We start from the raw sequence: 26,768 nt of genomic DNA on the forward strand, positions 1-26,768 counted from the left end.
TTGGACATAAAATCGAATTGACAAGAAAGAATTGAAAACTGGAGTATTTCCTTTGTTTTCAGGCATAAAGTGTAGCGCAAATACTGTATGATTTCTCATTTAAAGTTTATAATTATCAATCATTACATTTAAGATGTTATTGTATTGGAACAAAGCTAGCCAGATGATTATACTGCCAAAGAAATTATTAACTTTCAAGTCTAGTGTAAAACTTAATATACATCGAATAATATATATTATATGTTTACTCTTTTTATTCTAACTATAATGAAATACATGGACATTTGTATGTAGTTCTGGACGGAATATTAAAAAGAGTTCGCATGTTCATACTGTATGTAGACATATACATGATATATTTCATATTTACAGAAAATTATTATAAGGACACACCTGTTAAGCATGTTGTATACTGGGTGGATAGATTGTAGGAGAATACCCTGGAAAACCTGAAAAATAGGATCTGAGCAGACATCACCTTCATTTCTCAACAGGAACTGCAGCAAGTGGTACATCACTTCATAAACTTTTGCGACAAATGTTTGTAATAAAAAGGCTGACAATTTCAGCATGTCCTTTCTTGATTTTTGTGAGTAAATTATGTTTTAACTGCTTATATCTAGTTCAATTTCACATGAATGGTTTCTGGTGTGTTGAATTACCAATACTGTGCAACATATAACTGATAACAAGCTCTCTGCGATTGACTCAGCTGAGAGCTAGTTGTATTGTTATTTTTGTACAGTGTATTCACCAAGTTGAAGTTAATTGTAGAACTTTGACGTTTGGAAGTGGTACTCACAGTTTCGAACAAAATGTGGATATGCAGAAACGTGATTAAAAGTCATCTTACTGCAAGAATTGGAAGTAGGGAAGGAGAAAAGAGATACAACTCATATCTTTGGGAGATAATCACTTCCCTTGCTAGGGTCCAATATGACTGTATGACTGTTTTGTTAACTTTCATACTCTTTACCTCTGAGCCAGAGTGAAGGACTGTACCTCGAGTAATTACGATGTAGTTTCATAATGTGACAGTCTCTGAAGTCTGATTAGTGAACTATGTTACCGAACAGTGATGTATGGAATAGAGGAGAAAAGGAACTGGCTTTATGAGTGATGCCTTATTGGTGTTACATAAAATTATTTTATGTAAATAAAAAATTTAAGAGGTAAAAAAAAAATGGGCAGGGGGGGAAATATCAAAACACTTTTGAAATTAAAAAGTACTATACCAAAGGAAAAGGTAGTAACAGTATTTCAGCTACAAACAGAACAGGATTGCATAGCACAGCACAACACATACACAAACGGAGATACTAATGCACACTGTGCAATAGGTAAGACTCATGAACAAACAACTGTCCTGTAAATTAGTAGGTCAAAACAATAGCATTTATATATAATAATAATAATAATAATAATAATAATAATAATAATAATAATAATAATAATAATTTAACCTTCCTTATAAACCACTTCACAAATTTTGCTTTCTGTGTCCTCCTGTAATTCAGTCAGTCATACTAAAAGAGTTGCATTTTGCTTCTGGCAGATTCTGTCACATATGTGATAAACAAATCAGCAGTGGTTGAAGTTTTTCTCTTAGTACTACTATTTTCTTTGCCATGGTTGTTCCATTTTACTTTATTGCCCCACATCTTTATCTCATTTTTCATTATGTAGATTAAATGGGTATTAAATTGATACATTTATTTCTGCCACTTTTATTGTCAGTAAGCCCCCATTCACTCTGATGGACTTGTTTTTTTTTTTTTATCCAATGGCATGCACCTTGCATTATTCACATCAGCGTCCTATCCATGAAGGCCATGCTGAAGCCATAGTTCTTTTTGCTGCCATAGACATTGCCCTCAGTGCACCATGGTAGATGAACTAAATAACACCACAACATGATTAATGGAGGAATGGAGGGAAAGCTGTAGAGGAAATGGGAGTATCCGCAAAAACCTACCACTAAGCATTATTTTTGTCAATGACAAATTTCAAACATCTTTACTGACACTCATTTCTTCTTACTTTGATGTTACCACAATTGTCATTGGTCCTACGTACGTATCACATTCCTGGCTGTTCCTTAATTGCAGTATGTTGCCTTTGTTTGTGGGACTAGAAGATCATTTGCAAGGTGAGAAGGATATTCCATTAAGTACATTGGAGAGTACTTTCATCACTTTTTCATTGGCTGTAGATATTGTATGTTCTTTGCATACCATTTTACGTTAAATCCTCACCACATACTGCATATTAACAGTGTCTTGTGTTACTTTTCAGATTCTCAAGACTAGTTTTAATCTACAAACAGTGGTCGCCCTGGGTGGCACAGGCAGTATAGTGCTGGCCTTCTGTGCCCGAGGTTGGGGTTCGATCCTGACCCAGGTCGATTGCATTTAAGTGTGCTTAAATATGACAGGCTCATGTCACTAGATTTAGTGGCATGTAAAAGAACTCCTGTGGGACAAAATTTCGGCACACCGGCAACGCTGAAATAACCTCGGCAGTTGCGAGCATCGTTAAATGAAACATTAAATTAAATTTAAAATCTACAAACAGTGTATTTTCTTACATCTGTGTGATAGTATGTAATTTGGTATCTGAAAGAAATGATCATAGAGTGTGACTTCAGTAAAACCCATACTACCTAAGAATGCTTTTAAGTACATATGCTATCCATCATAAACAAGACGGTAATATGGTGTTGATAGAAGGACAATAGTGTTGCTGATGTTAAAGATCCAACAGTGGACTGAGATTGGCAAGGAACACTGAAGTATTCTGAGAAAGTCTACCCTAAAATGTCTACTACACATGCCACAGGACCTGCCAAGCATGGAAAAAACTCTTGTGTTTCTACAACTTCATTTGTCAATGAATAACGAGATGAAGGTTATGATAGCCTTGAAATATAAAGAATTTAAATTGAAAATGATCTAAAAGTAAAAACAGTACCAAGTACTGTAAATTAATGTAATCAGCTCACTATAACCATTGTGACATAACGTAGTGTAATCTACATGTAATTAATTGGTTTCTTCACAAGAGCATGGCTCATCTGAACAGAGAACTCAGATCGTCTTCATACAGTGCAATGACAAGCATGATGCTGGCTCCAGCGATTATTCCGGAGAGTTGCAGCATGATAGGCATTAGACTTCTGGGTGTGGGTGCACGGGTGTTCATCTCCGGAATCTGAAACAATTGTTTCATAAATATTGGCAATGTAAAATTACGATCTTCAATGATACCCACGACTAGACTAGAAGGCACTATAGAATTATCAAACCGCTTGGCACCTGAACTTTCACAGAATGTCATCAGTCAGCTCAGGTCCACCATGAGAAGAAGTCGATCTATGAGCCTACAGTCAACTATTTCAAGATGAAATATGCCTTAATTCACGTTGAGGTATTCAGTTTGCTTATAGGTGCTCGAGGGACTATACCAGCTTTTTTCGAAGAATTTCGATGGAAATTTACTCTGTCAACATCTCTGAGGGATGACATTGTGATAAATGTGTTAAAAAAATCCTGTCAAATCCTGATTAAGCACATGGTGCTATATTAATAGCAGTTTTAATGTTCTTTGATTTGTACTGCCATGGATACCCATGAATGCTTTCTAACAAACATGAATTTCTGTCAGCATTCCTTCCCTTATAACTCTTAACTCTGTAATTTCGTAAAGCACTTCCATCATTTTTACGTGGACGCCTTTGCTTATTGGGGTTAATTGAAAGTACTACAATAAGTTTGCTTGGATTGTTCTTTAATAGAAGAAATTTACTTAGATTGATCTTCCATTGGAGGCCACATTTTAAAAGTCATTTTTAAGGAACAAGGATTGTTTTTTGTAAGATTCAATCCATTCCATATTATAATTCAGCCCTAAACTAGCAGATGACATCAAAATCTCAGTTTTCATTTTTTTAACTTACATAGTTCTTTACATGTTTCTTTCATATGCAAAAAAAAATCTTGATTTTGTATATGAACCCATTTTTAATTGCTTTGGCTTCCATAAAATTTGTACAAAATGAATCTCTAAAGTGCTCACCAAAAGACACAAGTACAATTGCCTGGACATCTGTCCAACACTTGTTGAACAACTGGTAAAGAAGGTGTTGCTTTGTTGGAAAGAATAATCACTGCAGATGTAATGTGGATCCACTAGTTCGAACCAGAGAGAGAATACCAAAGTATGGAATGGAAGGACCAAGAATGAACAATAAAAAAAAATGCTCAGAACTCAACCGACCTCAGGAAAGGTTATCCTCACAATTTTTTTAGACTCATTACGGTCAATACTGGAAAATTATCAAGATTCTACATTGACAGCAAACACAGATGTCTGCTGTCAAAAAAGTGTTTTGTTATAACATCACAATGCGTGTCCACATAGGCCTACTGCTGTCACATTGTTCAAATGCTTATGAAATTAAATTCGTCTGTTTGATCCACTGAAAGAGACCTTTTAAGAGATCATTGATTTACCATAGACCAAAATATGAAAAGTTGTGTGTAAGATCTGATAGACCAACTATATACTTTTTTTTGAGGGCATGTACAAGCTTATGGAAGGTTGGATTAAGAACATTGAAAAGCAAAAGAACTGCGTTGGCTTAATCTGTACCATTGTCGTAATAAATTTTAGAAATAGTGCAGATGATTATAGACTAATTGCCATATGTTTATATGCATTATGTCAGTTTATTCTTAATTCTCCTTTTGTACTTTAGCATGGAAATTGCGAAATTTTCCCTATTTCCTACATATAAAAAGAAAGTGTTTTAGTAACACATGTTTTTTAAACCCAAGTTCAAGTTCACATGTAATGTAATCACCAAACCTGTGTGTCTCACCTCACAAGTCATTTGCTCATCAAGTTCAAGTGTATCAAGTCAGAATTCATGTGCTCATTAAGTGCATGCACACTACAGTAGAACCCCGATTATCCGTCACCCTATTAACCGATTGGCGGATTATCCGACTGTCTATTTCTCGCTCTTTTTTTTTCTTCAGAAATAACTAATTTATATGAAGTACTGTTTTGTGCAAGTAGGGTCTACATATGTTTTTGCTAGAGAGTGTTATTACAAGCCTTTATCGTTACACAGCATTGTCTACTGTTCCAATTGCCGTTCTATAATATAACTTGTATATAAAATGTCTTCCACGGATGTTAACAGAAAACGTGTTGTGCTTAGTATCGAAAAAAAATGGAAATAATTTCAATGGTTTGAGAAAGAGAAACTGTGGCTCATCTCGCAGCAGAATACGAGATTGGGGTTACAACTGCGCGATTTAATAAAAAAACAAGGATGAAGTGTAAAAAATTATGTAAATCTACAACATGAGACCTCCTTTAGACTATTCCTATCTTTCCTGAGATAGTCATTATAAAGGGTTTCCTTGCTCCTTAAAAACCCGTCGTTTACAACCAGACTTAAATTAGCTAACTTCTGATCCACTATCTAGTGAGTTAAATACAAGACAATGCAGGAAAAACAAAATTTTTCATGGTACGAATTATCCGATTTTTTCGATCAACCATTCAGTCCATCCCCTTCATTACCACGGATAATAGAGGTTCTACTGTATCTAACAAAACATATGTGAATCCATGTGCTTCACCTCAAAAATCGTGCTCAAGTTCATGTGTCCCATCTCAAGTCATGTGCTCACAAAATTCACGTCTTAATCTCTCTAGATATGTGCTCACCAGATCCACGTGCCTTAACCTCACAAGTCATGTGCTCACCAACACCACATGTCTCACCTCACATATCAGGTCCAAATGACTCATTTCGTCCACACCTGTGGAGTAACGGTTAGGGCGTCTAGCCGCGAAACCAGGTGGCCCAGATTCGATTCCTGGTCGGGGCAAGTTACCTGATTGAGGTTTTTTCTGGGGTTTTCCCTCAACCCAATATGAGCAAATGCTGGGTAACTTTCGGTGTTGGACCCCGGACTCATTTCACCGGCATTATCACCTTCATCTCATTCAGACGCTAAATAACCTGACATGTTGATAAAGCGTCGTAAAATAACCTACTGAAATAAAAATAAAGTGACTCATTTCTTGAGTTATGACTCACCAGGTCCACAAGGCTGATGTACAGAAACGATCCTGCTGTAAAGGCATATATCCATTGCGCCATGGCCTCGTGTTCCCCAAGCCACACCCCTGCAGCCATGCCTGCGAAACTGAGCACTGAAGACAGAAGATTGTACATGACGGCACGACGTATGCCCACGCCTGACTGAAGCAGCACAGCAAAGTCCCCCAGCTCGTGGGGAAGCTCATGGAAAAGTACTGCAAGTGCTGTTGCAAGTCCTGCAACAGAGTCCCCACTGAATGCGGCACCAATGGCCAGACCATCAGTCAGATTGTGCAGCCCATCACCTAGCACCACCATCCAGGCCACAGAACCCATAGCACTAGTGCCGTGTGAGTGTCCATGTGATGCCCTCTCCATTTGCAGAGGCGCCTGTTCCTTGGGCTCAGACTCTGTCTGTGGCTTATCCTACAACAAGAAATGACTCTGATCCCACTACTGCATGTCGTTGCTGGAAAAGGTTACCTTCCTAAACATTACCTGCATATTGAAGTGGTTCACAGTCACTTCTAGTAGAAAAAACAGGCAGATAGCCAGAAAAGTGAAGGATGCTCGCAGTACAGGTGTGAGATGGTCATGTGAGTGTGATACCAAAGCCTGCAAACAGACGATCCATAAGACATGATACAAGAGATGAGAGTGATAGGTATATACCTAAGAGCAACACTCACATGGGGCAACAGATGCAGCAGGGCGTCACCGCTCATGGTTCCAACAGCCAGTGCCACCAGGAAGTGTAACAACTGCTGAAAGATGGTGCGCTGTACCAGAGGTACTAATGCCACACCTAACAGTCCCACGAGACTGATGACAAGCACACTGAGTGTGGCATGCAGCCATGCCAAGTTGTGGCGTGTTGGAGCAACTGGTGCCTCACTGTAGCACGATCGCTGATCCAGCTCATACACAATGGCAGGACACAAGTCCAGGAACACGGGAGGTGAGATCACGAGGCTGTGTTTCGGTTCAAGTCCAAATGCACGTAGCAGATCCTGTGGTGTGAGGCATCGTCCTCCTGTTGGTTCTGAATATGTCACCAGCTCATCCAGTTCTGCATAGATAATAGAAGACTGTTGTTCTTGTTTATTTAATTAATAAATGGATTAAGTAAATAAGGTTTAAAATAGTTATATAAAGAAAGATCTGTAATACAGGCAATGAAAAATGCTGTTCATACAATACAATTCTTACAAATGTTTATTTTATTCACAAATAATGTGTGCATGTGCGTGTCTTTTTTTTTTATTAATGCATCTATCATGGCCGTTATCTCTAGCCTCTTTCTACAAGCACTTAAATGTCACCCTTATTTTCCAAATACTGCAGGTCTACAATACGGTATTTCATTCTCAATCTCTTAATTCAAAGATATCTACATGAATAATGTAATGTGGCTATTATGGATACAAAGTAAACTTTAGTCAATTTCTATGAAACTTTTATTTTCTGCAAAAGGTGCAAATATAATATTTTCTTGACAATGTAGAATTAGTAATCTAACGATTAAATCCACTGCTGTGGAGTAACAGTCAGCATGTCTGACTGCAAAACAAGCCGGCCCAGGTTTCTGGTTGGAACAAGTTACCTGGCTGGTGTTTTTTTTTTTTTTCGAAATTTTCCCTCAACCAATTGAAGCAGAATTGCTGGAAACTTTCGGTGTTGGATCTTGGACTCATTTCGCCATCATTGCCATAGCCTGGGTTAAGTTGTGTGCAGTGTGCATTACTCATACAGTGACAAATATATGCACAGAACAGGAGTGGTAAGCAGAATAAGCCTCAAGCTGTGATGCAAGTCCCCTCCTCCATGAAAGGGGGCAGAAAAAAATGCAATGATTATGCTTATATAGATAATTCGGATCCATTCCTATGAGGTAACTTGCCCTGCGAAATTGAGCTGATTATAATCTTTTTCATACTTACTTACTTACTGGCTTTTAAGGAACCCGGAGGTTCATTGCTGCCCTCACATAAGTCCGCCATTGGTCCCTATCCTCAGCAAGATTAATCCAGTCTCTATCAAGAAAATCCGTCCAGTAGTTTAGAAGAAGTTGCTGTACACATATAGATGCCATACAGTACCCGAAATATTTTTTTTATTTTGGTATGTATTTTTGTGAAAATCTCGAAATATGTTTTTTGCGACATCGCAAAAATTTCTCTTGTAAAAAATGTTTATTTTCCAAGTTTGTTTATGCTGTCAAAACAACTAAACTAACACAAAAGATCTCTTTGGAAATGAAGGCCATGAGCTGAGTTTGACGAGTTAGATTTACGAACACACTTCAGGATGCAGGATAAGCAGAAAGATTTTTGTGTTCGTATTGTTTCTGACATTCTGATGGCAGTTTTGAATCATTGGTCATACAAATTCTTATGTTAACATGCCTGAGTGTTTACATGACATTGTTATATGATAACGATGTTTACTCATTGCTTAATCTTATTTGTAAAGTATGGTCTCACTGTCAGAGGAATTGTGTGACATAATAAGGAAAGACAAAAGCAAATGCATTTTCTGAGTGTTTTAGATAGAGAAGAAAGTAATCAACATACAGTCTCACTGTCAGAGGAAAGAAAAAAAACTAATTGTATTTTCTGAGTGTTCTAGATAGAGAAGAAAGTAGTCACCATCGTCATTATCATCATAATAATCATCAATAACAACAAAAAACTACATGGATTATATCATTCAGCTTATTCTGGCGATGTCTTAGCGGGCATATGGTTTATGAGGTCTTTCCATCTCCCTTTTCCCTCTGGGTTTGTATAGAAGGTCATCCTTTGGTAATCTTTAAAATATTGTTGATAATGTTATATTTTGTCCTCTGTACTTTGTACTTTCAGTTCTTTACTTGTATCTATTTTTTTGTCCATTATAGTGCATCCATTAACATATCTAAGAAACATCATCTCTGTAGCCTGTTCCTATTTTTTTCTCTGATTTTATTATCCATGTTATGAGGAAAAAATCATACTGCTAATAAAAATGTGAAAATCTTAAACAACAGATTGGGATGTTTGAATTAGACCGAATGATTTAGGTCCAGATGGACACATGAATGCATACAGAAGAATGATTGGTTAAAGCAGCTGTGGCAAATGTAGTACATTTAGTACAAGTAGATCGCGACTTCTCATTCCCCTCCCTCTAGTTCACCTGTACCAGCAGGGTTGGTGGACGTCTAGCATACGAGGTGAATGAGCTAGATAGGTATACTATGTTTACTGGAATGGCTTAAGGGAACCCTGCCCACTGGGGGCATACAGCGAGAGACGGGGCAGTCCATGGAGCACTGTCTCCTGAGTCTGAGAGTGGTGATGTGGCGGCTGTACGGTACATTAACAATCTGTATCGTGTATAGAGCATTCGGAGATTAGAAAATACCATTGGGTATATAGGCGTCTTCTTAAGGGGAGTCTGTACTGCCATCCCAGCAATGTAAAGCAGAGTAATAAAAGATAAAGGCCGTAATTTTAGCCTGTTACATACAATAATACTTGAAGAATAACCCCTAAAAATTTCAAATATGTATCTTATGTAAGTCCTGAGAAAAGTGCACCTAAATTAGATGAAATTTACATTGCTGGGATAGGCAGTACAGTCTCCCCTTAATGGACCTTCCCTCTCTTTGTAATAGAACTAAAATAAGTTGTTTACGTATTTTCTAACGTATATAAAACAACAGAAGTAAATCTAAATACACTGTAAGCATTGCTTCAAATATAAACGCTTTATATTGCTTATAAATAGACTTAGGCCTAAGCTTATATGTTACCGTACTTTATTTGTATTATCAATAACCGAATAAATGAAATAGATTTACTTACTTATGGCTTTTAAAGAACCCGGAAGTCCATTGCCGCCCTCACATAAGCCCGCCATCGGTCTCGATCGTGTGCAAGATTAATCCAGTCTCTATCATCATATCCCACCTCCCTCAAATCCATTTTAATATTATCCTCCCATCTACGTCTCGGCCCCCCAAAGGTCTTTTTCCCTCCGGCCTCCCAACTAACACTCTATATGCATTTCTGGATACGTGCTACATGCCCTGCTCATCTCAAACGTTTGGATTTAATTTTCCTAATTATGTCAGGCGAAGAATACAATGCGTGCTGTTCTGCGTTGTGTAACTTTATCCATTCTCCTGTAACTTCATCCCTCTTAGCCTCAAATATTTTCCTAAGAACCTTATTCTCAAACACCCTTAATCTCTGTTCCTCACTCAAAGTGAGAGTCCAAGTTTCACAACCATACAGAACAACCGGTAATGTAACAGTTTTATAAATTCTAACTTTCAGATTTTTTTACAGCAGACTAGATGATAAAAGCTTCTCAACCGAATAATAACAGACATTTCCCATATTTATTCTGCATTTAATTTCCTCCCGAGCGTCATTTATATTTGTTACTGTTGCTCCAAGATATTTGAATTTTTCCACCCCTTCACAGGATAAATTTCCAATTTTTATATTTCCATTTCGTACAATATTCTGGTCACGAGACATAATGATATAGGCCTACTTTGTCTTTTCGGGATTTACTTCCAAACCTATGGCTTTACTTGCTTCAAGTAAAATTTCCGTGTTTTCCCTAATCGTTTGTGGATTTTCTCCGAACATATTCACGTCATCCGCATAGACAAGAAGCTAATGTAACCCGTTCAATTCCAAACACTCTTCTGTTATTTTATGAACGTTAGAAAATACGCAAATAACATAATTATTTCAATTATAGTGGAAAGAGGAGGATGTTCGCTAAGAAAACTTCTATAATCCCAATGGTATTTTCTAAACTCCGATAGCTCTAATAATATGGATTCGAACAATGCAGATCGGAGAGGAGACGCGCAAGTTCCTTTAACCAGGATATAGATTGGAAAGAAAAATATTCCTTTCTTCAATTAGATAGATCGAGATGCCTAATATTTGGTACTTCGTGGCTAATATAATATGGATCGCCACTATAAAAATAAACATACTAATACCTATGATTTGGTCGTACAAAAATGACTCGGGATCTTCTTCTTTTAATTGGTTTATTTTACGACGCTTTATCGATTGCTATGATTATCTAGCGTCTGAGTGAGATGAAGATGATAATGCCAGCGAAATGAGTCCAGGGTCCAGCGCCGAAAGTTACGTAACATTTGTTCTTAATGGGTTGAGAGAAAACCCCGGAAAAAATCTCATCCAGAAAACTTTCCCAACCAGGATTTGAACCCGAGCCCACTCGTTTTGCGGTCAGATATGCTAATCATTACTCCACAGCAGTGGACCTGAGGATCTTGAGAAAGCTTCCTTAAACGATGCAAGTTTAATTCTGAGTAATAATAATAATAATAATAATAATAATAATAATAATAATAATAATAATAATAATAATAATAATGTTCAGCAAATCTGACGACTTATGTTAACTATTAGAAATGCCGGCGTACTGCAGTCTTGTCGTGCTGGCATTGTTTACATATCGGTGATTTTTATTGTTTAGATTGTAAGTCTGTATGTCTAGATATTTCACGTCTCATAGCACAGACACACACGTAGTGTAATCTCATGGAATTTTTTTGTAGTCAAGAGAAATAGTCTTTTAAGGATATTGTAATCTCTGAATTAAACTAATCTTATTATTTTGTTTATTTTGGTACATGCCAGGGCACGTATTCTTCAGGCACAAAACTAATAGGCCTATTAAATGTTTAGAGCAATTCTTGTATATAGCTACACTAAACTGACAATTGTTATTTGAGAAGCATTTATTTGAAAATACTGTATAAATAAAAGCCGCTCCACTGAGTAAAACAAGACGTGCTTGAGTCCGCCACTGCACTCATCCTCGCTCTCCCAGCTATTTGCTTTCTGCACCCATGTCCCGAGAACCAGTTTGGGACAGCTTCCTTGGACAGGCCTGGCTTAAGGTATAAAATGCCGACCACTGGATTAAAGCATAGCCATTTTAACCCTTAATGTTGTGAACTTTGGCTCATTTCAGGTCATGGATTTGTCAATGTAGACTCCGCGAACATAATAATAATAATAATAATAATAATAATAATAATAATAATAATAATAATAATAATTATTCTGTATGTAACAACCCATAGAGGGTAAAGCCGACCAGTCGACTGCTGGCCTTACGGCTGGATAGCTAATGCGCAAAATAATCGAAAATTATAGTCAAAAATTTTGTTTCTATACCGCAAAAACAACATTTACAATTCCGCACAATTCGTCTGATAACGTAATACCAAATTTATTCTAACCCATTCTGCACTGGTGAAGATGGCGCTGATGAATGTGTTCGATGTTCGGTGTAGATGGCGTTGAACAGAGGCGGGGGTTCGATGTCTCCATAATCACAGTCGAAAGGAAGCAGGGGGGAGGGTCTCTTCCCAGATCCCGCGCTTTCCTTCTCAAACATCGTCGTCTGCTGCTGACGTCACGTGGAGGGTAGCGTGGTGTGTAGACATGGGAAAAGCGACACATTCGGAACGACACAGTGAAATGTTTCGAAACAGTGTGTCGAATCACGACACATCTACTGAGAGGCAATGTGCCGGCTGGCACTGTATCGCTGCTTCGTTTGCTGTCAGGTGTGCTGATTCGAAACACTGTATGCAAGATACGACAGATGACAAACTTGCGATACAGTACTTGATGTTTCGAGCTTAAGCACAGTATAGAGAACATACTGTGGCCTAAGTAGGAACTTTTATTAGTTAATCACGTCTACTTTAAAAATATACATATCATTGTCACGTCATTTTCAAGTAGCTATCAGATTCCAAATGCAGACATCAATTTAATCTACCTACTTACTTAATGACTTTTAAGGAACCCGGAGGTTCATTGCCGCCCTCAGTTTAATCTACTAGTACAGAATAAATGTGACGATCATTAACCGATAAATAAGTTTATAATTAATGTATGTACGGTATGTATTTGCTCATAAGTATACAGATTCACATGCTTTGACCTATTTTCGTCCAAGTTTGCACATTAAGACTTCACAACCAGGCGAAAAACATAGGCAACATTAACATTAGACAAATGGATGTTAAATTATTTAAAAAAATAATGAAAATAAATACTATCAAACATGCATGCGTAATATTAAAATTGCATCTTCTAGAGTCAAATGTGGTTATTTCTGTTATATTCGACATCGACTTTCACGGGGCCGTCGAAAAAATAAAATGAAATTAAATAACATTGTTGGTAGGTATATTATGAAACGAAAAACCTAGAAAATTCATGCAATAAGTAGCTATTACACAGTTCAAGACCGTATTATGAATTTCTCGATACAATTGTGGATAGTGAGCAGACTTTCTTTTATCCAACTGAATTCCTGAATTCTTTGACACCACAAGGAATATATAACCACATAACTTAATACTTAATATTGGATCATCAATAATACTTACAAATAGCTTTCAAGGAACCCGCAGGTTCATTGCTGCCCTCACATAAACCCGCTAATGGTCCCTATCCTATGCAAGGTTAATCCAGTCTCTATCATCATATCCCACCTCCATCAAATCCATTTTAATATTATCCTCTCATCTACGTCTCGGCCTCCCCAAAGGTCTTTTTCCCTCCGGCCTCCCAACTAACACTCTATATGCGTTTCTGGATTTGCCCACACATGCTGCATATCCTGCCCATATCAAACGTCTGGATTTAATGCCATCAATAATATTATTTGGAAGAATTGACCCACCAAAATTATGCAATGGAACAAGAGTTGGGGTGAAAAAAAAATCATGCAAAACCTAATATAAGCGAACATACAGTATTAACTGGCAAAACGAAAGGAGATGTTTTTATTCCACATATTCCTTTGATATCCACGGTCCCATGAAATTCGATGTTGAATATAAAAGAAATAAACAACAATAGACTGTAGAAGTTGCTATTTTAATTATCCAATACAGAGGAAAACAAAGAATTGTACGCATATCGAAAAGCAATTCAGTGATAGGCTACTTTTGCAATGTTGCTAATGCAGTATGCGAATGTATGTATTCCACTGAAAACAAGTGTGTTAATTCTAACATACATGTCTCAAAATACTGTTGTTAATATCTGAAAATGTGTTACTGCGCAATTATCTGTATAGTCGTGTTACCAATGTAGTATCTCAAGTCTACTGGAAGGAACGCTGTCTTTATCTATACTAATAATAAATCTGTAGCCGAAATTTTTCTGGTAATTTTCGATTTTCCAAAAATAATTGGTCCTAACATATATAATTAACCACCCTGAAACCGAAAATAGCTTTTTTGAAATTTTTGTCTGTCTGTCTGTATGTTTGTTACCTTTTCACGCGATAATGGCTGAACGGATTTCGATGAAAATTGGAATATAAATTAAGCTCGTTGTAACTTAGATTTTAGGCTATATGGCATTCAAAATACATTATATAAAAGGGGGGTTATAAGGGGGCCTGAATTAAATAAATCAAAATATCTCGCTTATTATTGATTTTTGTGGAAAATGTTACATAACAAAAGTTTCTTTAAAAATAATGTCCGATAAATTTTATTCCTTGAAAAATTTTGATAGGACTGATATTTAATGAGATAAATGAGTTTTAAAATTAAAATAACTGCCATCTAAGGCCGTGTAATGAATTAAAAAACAAATGACTTCGTCTATAAGGGGCCTTGGACAGCAACAATCGAAAGCTATGAAAGATAGCCTACAGATAATATTTCTGCGTTTCTATGAAGTAATATCGGAAGCTAAATTAACCGATTTGTATAATTAATTATTAATTCACCATTGGAAAGTGTAGTTTCTCTAGATGGACATAATGCTATAATGTTATCACAGTAACTTCTGAGTGAATCGAGGACAGGTAAGATTAAAATAGATTCTTATGCACAGAAAACTTGATAGGCTATTCTGTATATTCGTTTCCTGTATTTCCTAAACTAATTTTTATGACCAAATGAGTGGTCTCTGGATCAAAATGATCGCATTTTAATTATGCAAATACAATTTAAATTAAGTAACATAATAAACGATTTATCCTTATATCAAACACGAATGCTCCCTGGATCAAATGTCCTATTTTTATTATATAATTACTTTATATTTATTTCTAACGGGTGCAGCGGAGCGCACGGGTGCGGCTAGTTTATACACCTCTCAAAATAATATTCTTTAGGCGACGAAATACGAATTAGTCGTAAGCGCGATACGCATTTTCTCTATTCACACCGCAGTCAACAATAGCATTAACCGCGTCTTGTTAGGGGAGAATGTCCCACACAATCACGAATACAATTAGATCCCGAACGCCGTCTTGTGTTACAGATCGCCGACCTGCCTTCTTAAAATTTTCGCTAGGGATTTTCTGAGTCCCTGTTCCCTTAAACAATCACGCGCAGGTGCCATAAAACGTGCCGAATTACTCGCAAACGAGATACACACCTTCTATAATCACACCGACAGTGACAATGGCTTTAATCGCGTCTTCCTAGCCGGGAATGTCCCACACAATCCCGGACGCCGTCTGGTGTTACAGGTCCAGTTTTTTTTTATTTTATAAATAGACTTACAGTGATGTGTTATGTTGGTTTGGAAGATCTAGATGCCATCCACAACCGTCTCTTCCTGGCTGCCTGGTTTTCCATGGCTTCTATTTTCATTTTCTTATTAAGGTGGCGTATTCTAATAAATGTACGACCCTAACATATAGGGAAACGATCTTTTGTTCTAAATATTATGTTGTAGTAGTATTATAACGAGGTTAGCATATTTATGAAGATTGTTCCTTATGCATTTACATAATAAAAAATATCAATTCATAGTGTATACTACTTGCATGTGAGTTATATTCTATTAATTGTTAATTTAATGACATTGTGTTTCTTGTTAAGGTCAGTTTAACCTACGCTATGTACGTAAGTAGTCTAATTCTTTGAATTGTAGCCTATGACTCATGCATTGATATAGGAGGTAGTATATAGTTTAAAACGAAGTTTACACGTAACTTTCAATTGTAATTCGAAAGACGCGCTATGCTTTACCTTCCAAGTGACGCCAGAGGCGGGCAGCCAATGAGAGCGAAAAGTGCAGGAATGGTCTACCTATTATATTCCAGTTACCTTGGAAAGGAAGTTCTGGCTGTGATAGGAAGTGAATTTAAGGTGAAATGTCATTTATAAGAACGGTCACAAATCGTGGCGTGGAATGAATTGTTGAGGACAATTTCAAATACAGAAAACAGCGTAAAATGAGTACGGGAAATATTTCGTGGAGGTGCACGGGAAAGTAATGTAACGCAATTTTACAGACTAAAGGCTCCCCCAAACAGACGCGATACGGAATGCGTTACGATTTTGCGATAAATGTTTTCATTGCGTTGAATGATTGTGTTCACACACACGCGATTATCGCAATATGCGTTATTATCGCAGCAAGTAGAACGCGACGATTCTGCGTTCTATTCTCCCGGAGATGTAGATCGCGAGAACGCCACGCGTTTATTTTGATGCTGGGTTGAAGTGTGTCATTTATGGATCCATCTTCAAAGGAAGAGGAACTTCTCTTTCTTGGATGAGAATCGTCGCAGGCAAAGCAGGTGCAGGTAAGTCCATGGTAGTCATGTATGGTTAAGATAAACAATATAAAAATGTATAAAGTGATGATTTAGCTTTTCTTTGCCAAGAACGTGAAATAAATAACAAGTACGCCTACCCGATTATAAACTTTATTTTTTTTTTTAATTTGCTCTTTTTGTTGCAGGAGGTTGTGGATTCACGAGTTAAATGCCACAAGGGAAGAAAAAGATTAATTTTATACCTTAGTTCAACAACTAACCTTAGCACTCTGCTAACCTTGAAGAGCCTACTAGTAAAGAATTTCAATGTTTAGAGTACCCATAAAATAACGAATTTTAATGTGAAGTAAATTCAGTAGTAATTTATTCTAAACATACCTACGTCTAATGATTTACTTACATAAGTGTATCTAGAGTGTGGTAAGATATTAAAAGTAATAAAACTCCGAGAAACAAATTACATAACTTTTTGTTTCCACATACCGGTACTTTATTAATTTTATATTTCTGCACAATTATTTATAATATTGTACAAGCATTTTGCAATTTGCACAAATAAATGTTTTTTCATTTGCGAATTATCGCGACAGTTATTTATTTTCTAGCGTAAACCCCGCGTAAGTGTACAAGCCAGTATGACATCAAATTATAAACAAATAATCGCACTTATTGTTTACATCTAACTTTGTAGCTATCTCCTTCCATTTCTTCTCCTTTTCCATGCCAAGGATTTTCCTTTACGAACTCGATAAAAAATTCCACGTTCGTTTACAAGTAATCCGAAATCGCAATCTGTGAGCACAAGTGATATACACCTGCTGAAGGTAGCTGGTCTTTGCGCTGTGGCTGGAAAACTAAAATCCGCATATGTGGTCACCCATTACGATACTCTGATTGGCTGGGGACGTTAGAATATCGTATATCGCGGACGCGCCAGTTTGGGCACCTCTTCGCGATAGTGCGATATTGCGTTATCGCGAAATCGTAACGCTATCGTAACGCATTCCGTATCGCGTCTGTTTGGGGAGGCCTTAATGCAGAAGTTAGTGAAATAGTATATAAGATATTTGCATGATCATGAAAATAAAAGCGCTAGGGCTATTGAATCACATATTTTGCGGGCAAATTGTAAAAGAAAAGCGTATGAAGAAATTACTTTACAACCCAGTAAAATAATACTCGTACGAACAGAATTATCGAGGTCAGATACTTTTAATATTCAGAGAATGGAGACGGTCAAACTTCGATTAGCACTATACAGAGCCCGGAGGAAACAGATGCCCACTTACCCTGGCAATGTAAATGAGGTATGAGAGCAGTTTAAATACCTATTTTAACAGATGAAGCGAAAGGTTCTGTTTTGTAGACATCAAAATAAGGCAGTAATTTTTACTTGTGGACGAAATTTGCAGTTTCTGTGTAGTAATGTGCGTAATATATTAGCGGATGGAACATTCACCAAAACACTTTCATCAGGTTTAGGTTTATACTATACATATACTACATTGGGGTACATTCAAGTTGATTTTGGTTTACTGTTATCGAAAACTGTATCAGCTTACGAATGCATGTGGAAACGTATTCGTGATTTGTGTAGTGATGATTTTAATCCTGAAAATTTTAGATTTTGAAGTTGCTACTCATAATGCAGTCAAAAAAGTGTTTCCTAACATAACATTAAAGGCTGCAATTTTCATTTAGGCCAGACGTGCTATAGGAAGATACTTGACCTTGGACTTCGCTCTGAATATACCAATTCTAATTATTCCGAAGGAGGAAAGTTCCTGAAATATATGTTTGGTTGAAAATATTATGTACCTCCATGCACAGTAGGGGATGCGTTTGTTGAGTTGCATAGCATTGCTCCTAATCACAATAAGTTAACGAGATTCCTAGACTGTGTAGCCTACTTGAAAACTATGTAAGTGAAGATTCTAAATTCTCTCCTAAATTGTGGGCCAGTGTACCAACATATGAAAGCAGGACCACAAATCGTTCCATCGTCATTTGAAACGACAATTTTACAAACTTCATCCGTCTCTCCATGAATTTACGGAAGTGTTTAAGCAACTGCAGAGTGAAACGTATCTTTCTTTCGACATAGTGCGTTATAACAGAAAAACAAATAGACTTAACCAAGATAATCATGATGTTGCAACTGAACTATGGAGGAAATAGCCAAGTGATGAATTATCATTACTGGAGTAGCTAAAAAAATTGTACTTCGGTTCCAGCCCATCGTACTGTAGACAAACGGCATACCGGGACAATCACTGGACAGTGTGCTTTAAAGGTAAATTGTTGTACATGTATCCTATTAATTTTATTTAAGGATCTATTAATTTAGAGACTTGAAATATTTTGCGCATTTGCAATCCGTCGTTTTGAGGGAAAGAAAGTATGGAATTTTGCGGATTAGCAGTACCTATTTGCGTAAAAGTAAGCCGCCGTACCGGGTCTTACTTCCACATGCCTCAGCGGAGATAAATGATCATTCAACCAGTACGGAGGTAATGTGTGATTAGCACAGTGATCCTCTCGCAGCCATTATAACTGGCTCATGGAACCGGATTTCACCACCTACTATAGTTCCCGAAATTCATTACGATGCTGGGCGAGTATTGGTCCCATACACTGGTTGAAATTTAAAGAGAAAATATCTTCCTTGCTGAAGACCCCAACCAATGCTCATTCCATATTGCTTGTCCAAGGTATGACACCTTAGACCATGACACTATGGTACAAGATCGTGAACACAATTCAAAGGCAAAATTGTGTGAATTTTGTTAGCCTGACAACTTAAAAAGAATGAAAAATCATACTTGCATTCACAAAAATTTACATATGTTCTAAGCTAGAAAGAAATAAGTACAGTACTCGATCACTAATTCAGCTTTCATTTCTTCTCTTTTATTTCTCAGTTTTTCTTCTTTATTTTATTTTCCTTCAGTCACCCTTGTGGTCAAGGGGAAGTGAGTAGGACTTGTGCTCTGAAACTATGATTGGACCTACCGTAGGTTCGAACCCCGAAGTTTTCATCGAAGCTAGATAACTTTGCACTTGATGCAGTGCCATTAAAATAACAGCTATAAAAGAATATCTTCCTTTGTGGAAGGTGAAGTGGGGTAGTAACTTTCACATTCGAACATCAACAAGACAAAATTCTTTCGCAGCAAAGAAAGGGGGGCATGGGAAAAAAAAGTTGTAGTACTGATAAAAGTATAGATCAGTGGTTCCCAACCTTTTGAGTGTGGGGCATGGACTCCTTAATGTTCATACTTCATTTTAGCGGATCCCCGAAAATGTTTTGCATAATTTAGGACCATAAACATTATCTACTCGTTAAATATTTGCTTAATGTAGTGAATTAAAAATCTTTAATAAATTGGTAGTGATATTTTTAGTTTTAGCTTGTGAATATAATATGAAAATACATAAATCCAAAGATATTTTACATTCTGTCACGCTTTTCTGAGAAAAATTAAATTAGTGTTTTTTTTAGACTCACCACAAGGTTCTTCTTTCTTTTTTTTTTTGCTTGTATTAGCTCGATGATAGCTCTATAGTGTTCTTTTGACCCTGTTGTAGGGCTTTAATTTAACTTGTATTATTTTCATCAGTGTTTGTATTTCTTTTTTGTATTTATATGTGCTATCTGGTAAAATGGAAGAGAAGGCTTTATGGCCTTAATCCTGTCAGATTAAATAAATAAATAAATAAATAAATAAATAAATAAATAAATAAATAAATAAATAAATAAATAAATAAATAAATAAATAAATAAATAAATAAATAAATAAATAAATAATAAGGTTATTAATGGATGATTGATATTGCCTTGCAGCTGTCAGTTTTGAGAAGTCCGATTCAATTGTAGATGCTCTTAAGTCGCAAGTTTAGCTCGTCATTAAATTTACTTTGTATTTGTTCTTCAAGAAAACGAAAACAGAAAATGTATTCTCTCACAAGTATGCTGATGGAAATTTCATTAATTGTTGTATTGTAATTCGGAAAACATCAGGATACTTGGTTATGCATGCAACCAAGATTACAACAGAGTTGTCATAGGAAACACGATTTTTAAGCTCGAATCAGAAGATAATTCTAACAGTTTTTCTTCTTTTTGACGGACAAACTATTTTTTTTTTCGTTACCTACCAAGAAGGGGTTTTCATCCAGTTGTTTTTTCAATTGTATGAAGGGAAATATTCCCTTAATTGCATTGTTAATGAATCAAGATGTTCTTTATATTTCCAAAGATATTAGACAAGAATCCATCATAATTTGTTGCTGGAAAATCATTGATAATGCGAAGTTAATGGAATTCTCGATTGACAACAGTGTGGCCACAAGTTTAATGTTTTTTATCTTTTCTTCAATCTTATCCTGAATGGTGAACACTGTTAAAGTTGGATCCTAAAAATTGAACTTAGAGAATAGAAAAAAAACTAAAAATATTAGGCAGGTATGTAAGATTTGCAAGCCAAGAGAAGCCCCCTTAAGTGATCTCATTCCTGTTAAAATCTGTCTCTCAGAAATCAGACACAAGCAAAAAAATATATTACAGCAAGCTGAGAAAAATCAGAGAATATGATAAAGTTAAATTTAATTAAAATACCATTTGAAAACATTCGCAGACTACACTATTGAATTAGCTCTTGGCAAGGTCTTTAATTTATTTTTCTTTTCCTTACACTGATACGAGACAACATATATTGTAATCTATATTTACACTGGAGTGCAATGAATTAGTGTTGTAGCGACTCTCTCTTATTTATGGCAATGCTCAGTGTTATTTGCACTCTGACTGCGTGTCACTTTTAAGCTTTTATTTTCATCTTCCAACTTTCCCACATTGAATCTATATCTGACTTTGTGTCGTATGATAAAGTGTCTACATGCCTCTCTACATCACGAATGGTAAGACAAGTCACGTGATGATGGGACAGCTATACACGTATGTTAATTAAGCCCTTTGTCATTACAAACATAACATTCGCAAGTCAATATGTCTTCCATGCCACCATGTCGTGAGAATTCATGTAATTTGTAATGTATGAATTTCATACAAATCAGATGTAATTTGCAATATTTAACAGTACTTATTACGTTTGGAACAAGTGTATGCTAACCTTGTAATTGTATGGATTAAACTATTTTTCTTGAGACAACCATAGACCTTCAACAAAGGAAATATTACTTAGGAAATAAGAGTAAAAAATTATATCTCAATTCAAAAGACAACTAAGTCTTATTTGCGTAGAATATCAAATTGGGTACAGTAATCGTAAGGAATTCATGTTCAGCTCTGCTTTGCTGGATTCTTATGAACGATCTTACGTAAAAGAGATATTTAATGTGCAAATAATGCCTCATAAGTGATGCCTTGTTGGTATCACTTGTGAGGTTCAGACCTGTCTTCGGACAGTTGACTAAACAACAACAAACAATGTTTTTTTTTATACTTAGTCTGTAACGTTATATGTTAAAAATTGGAACAATTTATTAGGACAAGAAGAATTTCCATATTTTCTTAGATCCTTTGCAGTTAGGCCATCTTAATATATAAAAGTGAATGTGAGTATGTATGTTCTCTATACAAATCTACACGCTTCAGCCAAAATTTGCACATTTAGCCTTCATAACAAGGAGAAAAACATAGGCTACATTAAAATTAGACAAATGGACATTAAAGTATTTAAACAAGTAAAAATAAGAATAAATATTAGCAAACATGCATGTATAATATTAAAATAGTCTCTTCTATAGTATGGTGACCAGATGTCCCATTTTTAATGGGAATGTCCCTTTTTTCAGTCTCTTGTTCCCTGTCTTGAGAAAAGTATGCTCGGGACACCAAATGTCTCGTTTTTTTTAAAATGGTGTCCCATTTCCCTAAATTATTGTTGAAATATTTCTTTTTCTTTTAATTTATTTAATAATCACGTAAAACATTGATTAATTCTATGTTGTTTCCATCAGATATCACCGTAATTAATTCAATAAAGACCATGTTAATCACAAAATGTAATTTCAAAAATGTGTCTTGTATGGACTTCTATAGTTTCCTGAAGGAAAGGCCAACACTTCTAGAGCAAATTCACTCATCAAAGAAATATGATGCTGATTGTACAGTTCATCTTCATGGAGAATGTTAAAAGAGTTAAAAGGTAATATGAGGTAAAAAATTGTATTATGAAACAAGTTCAGAATACAGTGACATGGATATCATGTAAGGTGAAATTAACCTGAAGTATTTTTAAACAGATAAGTTAACCTAATTAATCCAAACTAGTAGCAATATAAAAAATGATTAACAGTGACTTAAGTCAAGTATCCATGCTATTCTATTATGTATAATTATTAGGCCTATAGCCTACTTATTGTAAACAGTGTAGTATTTATTACTTTAAAATAAATACCGGTAACATTGGACTTTATTGCTCACTGTTATTATCATTATAAACACAAGCAATAATGAATGTTTAGATAAAATATTGATTCATGTCAACTTTAATATGTCCCGTTTTTTTTATCTTGGGAATCTCGTCACCCTATTCTATATGCAATATTGTTTATTTCTGTTACTATTCAGCTTTCATGGGGTCATAGAAAAAATAAAACAGAATTAAATAACATTGTTGATACATTATGAAAGGCAAAGTCTAGAACATTCATATAATAAGTAGCTATTACTCATATACAGTCCAAGCACAGTATATTCTTATACTGTGGTCCAAGACCATATTATATTTCTCGACACAGCTGTAGATAGTGAGCAGGCTGTGTCTTATCTAACTGAATTCTTGAATTCTTTGAAACCACAAGGAATGCAATCACATAATTTAATACTAAATATTGAATAACTAATAATTGTTTTACTGTTGCGAAATATTGACACACCAAAATTATGCAAAAATTATGGTGTGAAAAAGTCATGCAAAACGTAATGAAAGCGACAATATTAACTGGTAAAACGAAAGGAGAAAATGTTTTAGGCTATGTCACATACTCCTATGATATCCCTAGCATGCCTTTCGATTTTTAAGCAACTGCAATTTCCAGTGCGACAAGCATTCGTATTGACCATATTAAAATAAAGCTCAAGGACAATCGCTCAAAGTTGCAGCCATTAACTTTAAAACTTCATGTTTTCCATGTTGTCAACTATGTAACTTGCTCTTGATTGGTCACACTTAAACACACACACACACACACACACACACACACACACACACACACACACACACACACACACACGGAATAGAGGTTAAAACAAAGAATTGTACGCATATCAAAAAACAATTCAGTGATACTTTTTCCATGTACGTAAACTCACTGAAAATAACAGAGTTGTTTAGTTAACTGCCCAAAGACAGGTTTAAACGTCATAAGACTCATAACTTCTTAAGTTTTAATTTCAAAAACATGTCTCTCAAAATATTATTAAGTCCAAAAATGATTTATTGCAAAATAATACTCTATCGTATTCTGTATATGGCATAAAAATAATATAATATAGGCCTATTCTCAATTTGTGAGATGTCATTTTTCAAGTCGTCATTAAAAAACCGGATGTGATATAAGCGGGAGTAAAAAATATTTCAATATAAATTAAATTATATATATATATATATATATATATATATATATATATATATATATATACACATATAATTATCTGATACGACTGATAAAAAGGTTAATTTTAGCTCCTCATGACACCCCAAGAGTTCAGACTGAGAACAAGGGAATTCCCTAGCTGTCTTTAAAGTTTAAGTGAAAGCACACATGGGTATGAAATTACATGAAATGTACGTCAGCACAGCTTCAAATCAATGTAGAACATTGAGTCAACGCTATGTGGACGTATAGAAACCAAAGGGTGTGTTTGGTTTGCTAACTTTCAAGACAATGACAATTAAAAACAAAAACAGATGAACGTAAGATACATGATGGAACGTTTTCTTTTTGGTGTCTGAACTTCAGCTATTTTAAATTGAGTTGACATTGGCAGACATTTTGGCTAAGAAAGTCATTAATTCATTAAGTGACGCTATGTAAAGATTCATCTTGTACTTGCTATTTGGGAAAAGGAAATTGTACCAGAACAATGGAAGGAGTCCATAATCGTACCTATCTTTAAGAAGGGGGGCAAGAGTAACTGTAGTAACTTTCGAGGAATATCACTTTTGTTGACGTCGTAGGCGTAATAGATCAACTATTGACCAGATATTTTGTATTCGACAGATAATGGAGAAAAAATGGTAGTATAAGGGTACAGTGCATCAGTTATTCATAGATTTCAAAAAGGCATATGACTCGGTTAAGAGAGAAGTTTTATATGATATTCTTATTGAATTTGGTATTCCCAAGAAACTAGTTCGATTAATTAAAATGTGTCTCAGTGAAATGTACAGCAGAGTTCGTATAGGTCAGTTTCTGTCAGATGCGTTTCAATTTCACTGTGGGCTAAAGCAAGGAGATGCACTATCACCTTTACTTTTTAACTTTGCTCTAGAGTATGCCATTAGGAAAGTCCAGGATAACAGAGAGGGTTTGGAATTGAACGGGTTACATCAGCTGCTTGTCTATGCGAATGACGTAAATATGTTAGGAGAAAATCCACAAACGAATAGGGAAAACACGGGAATTTTACTTGAAGCAAGTAAAGAGATAGGTTTGGAAGTAAATCCCGAAAAGACTCGTGTCGAGAATATTGTACGAAATGGAAATATAAAAATTGGAAATTTATCTTTTGAAGAGGTGGAGAAGTTCAAATATCTTGGAGCAACAGTAACAAATATAAATGATACTCGGGAGGAAATTAAACACAGAATAAATATGGGAAATGCCTGTTATTATTCGGTTGAGAAGCTTTTATCATCCAGTCTGCTGTCAAAAAATCTGAAAGTTAGAATTTATAAAACAAGTTATATTACCGGTTGTTCTTTATGGTTGTGAAACTTGGACTCTCACTTTGAGAGAGGAACATAGGTTAAGGGTGTTTGAGAATAAGGTGCTTAGGAAAATATTTGGGGCTAAGAGAGATGAAGTTACAGGAGAATGGAGAAAGTTACACAACACAGAACTGCACGCATTGTATTCTTCACCTGACATAATTACGAACATTAAATCCAGACGTTTGAGATGGACAGGGCATGTAGCACGTATGGACGAATCCAGAAATGCATATAGAGTGTTAGTTGAGAGGCCAGAGGGAAAAAGACCTTTAGGGAGGCCGAGACGTAGTTGGGAAGATAATATTAAAATGGATTTGAGGGATGTGGGATATGATGATAGAGACTGGATTAATGTTGCTCAGGATAGGGACCAATGGCGGGCTTATATGAGAGCGGCAATGTACCTCGGAGAACCTTAAATGCCAATAAGTAAGTATCTAAAGATTCATCTTTAGGGACGAGGAAAGCTTAGTAAAGAAAATTCGTTTTGATTTTCTTGAATATCCGAGATCTCCGAAAAGTCTAACAATCAGTTCAATTACAAATAGAAGCAAAAACGAAAACCCGGCCAATGCCGCGTGCTTTAAGCTAGTATTGTAATATCGAATTGATGCGATCTTCAGGATATGCTGACTCAAAACATTTCTAGCCAACTACGTATCTAAAGTGATATAATGTTCGGTTTCTATGTGCTAATTCTAGGTATTGTTTACTGAGCGCTCTAAATTTTTGAATAAGATAATTTGAATGCTAGTGCAGTGGAATTCATGAGAAGTAGGCATATCTGAGAGTATATCTTCGTTGTCTACTGTTATAGTTGAGTAAATAAAGTATAGTAGGCCTACTTTGTGGACTTTTGCTATGAGAACACCATACTTTCAATGCCAATAGGCCTATACATAGGCCCTAATTGTTCAATTTCAGTTCCAAGAATAGTTTTATCTAAGCATGTATAACATGTAACATCTCGAAGTACTTCAGCCGAAGTAGGCTTTCGTGTACCCGTGATGGAATGAGTTGCGTGCCAATTGCGCAGCCCGGATGAACTGGCTCCACCATCCACCACGCCACACATTCCTTTCCAGCCATCA

The 26,768-nt window shown here is 35.9% G+C and overlaps 1 protein-coding gene across 1 annotated transcript in view; it reads right to left on the bottom strand.

The window, feature by feature from the left end:
• Nucleotides 1-232: 232 nt before the first annotated feature.
• Nucleotides 233-26,768, bottom strand: part of Zip71B (Zinc/iron regulated transporter-related protein 71B) — a 55,387-nt gene continuing 28,851 nt past the window's right edge. Inside the window, exons 3-6 of the mRNA XM_069820958.1 lie at nucleotides 6,808-7,187; nucleotides 6,617-6,733; nucleotides 6,116-6,544; nucleotides 233-3,210 (exon numbers count right to left, since the gene is read on the bottom strand). Coding sequence (XP_069677059.1) covers nucleotides 3,070-3,210; nucleotides 6,116-6,544; nucleotides 6,617-6,733; nucleotides 6,808-7,187 — 1,067 coding nt within the window. The 3' untranslated portion in view covers nucleotides 233-3,069. The remainder of the gene's footprint in view (nucleotides 3,211-6,115; nucleotides 6,545-6,616; nucleotides 6,734-6,807; nucleotides 7,188-26,768) is intronic.

The sequence above is a fragment of the Periplaneta americana genome, chromosome 3, assembly GCF_040183065.1.
Source record: "Periplaneta americana isolate PAMFEO1 chromosome 3, P.americana_PAMFEO1_priV1, whole genome shotgun sequence".
NCBI classification, from domain to species: domain Eukaryota; kingdom Metazoa; phylum Arthropoda; class Insecta; order Blattodea; family Blattidae; genus Periplaneta; species Periplaneta americana.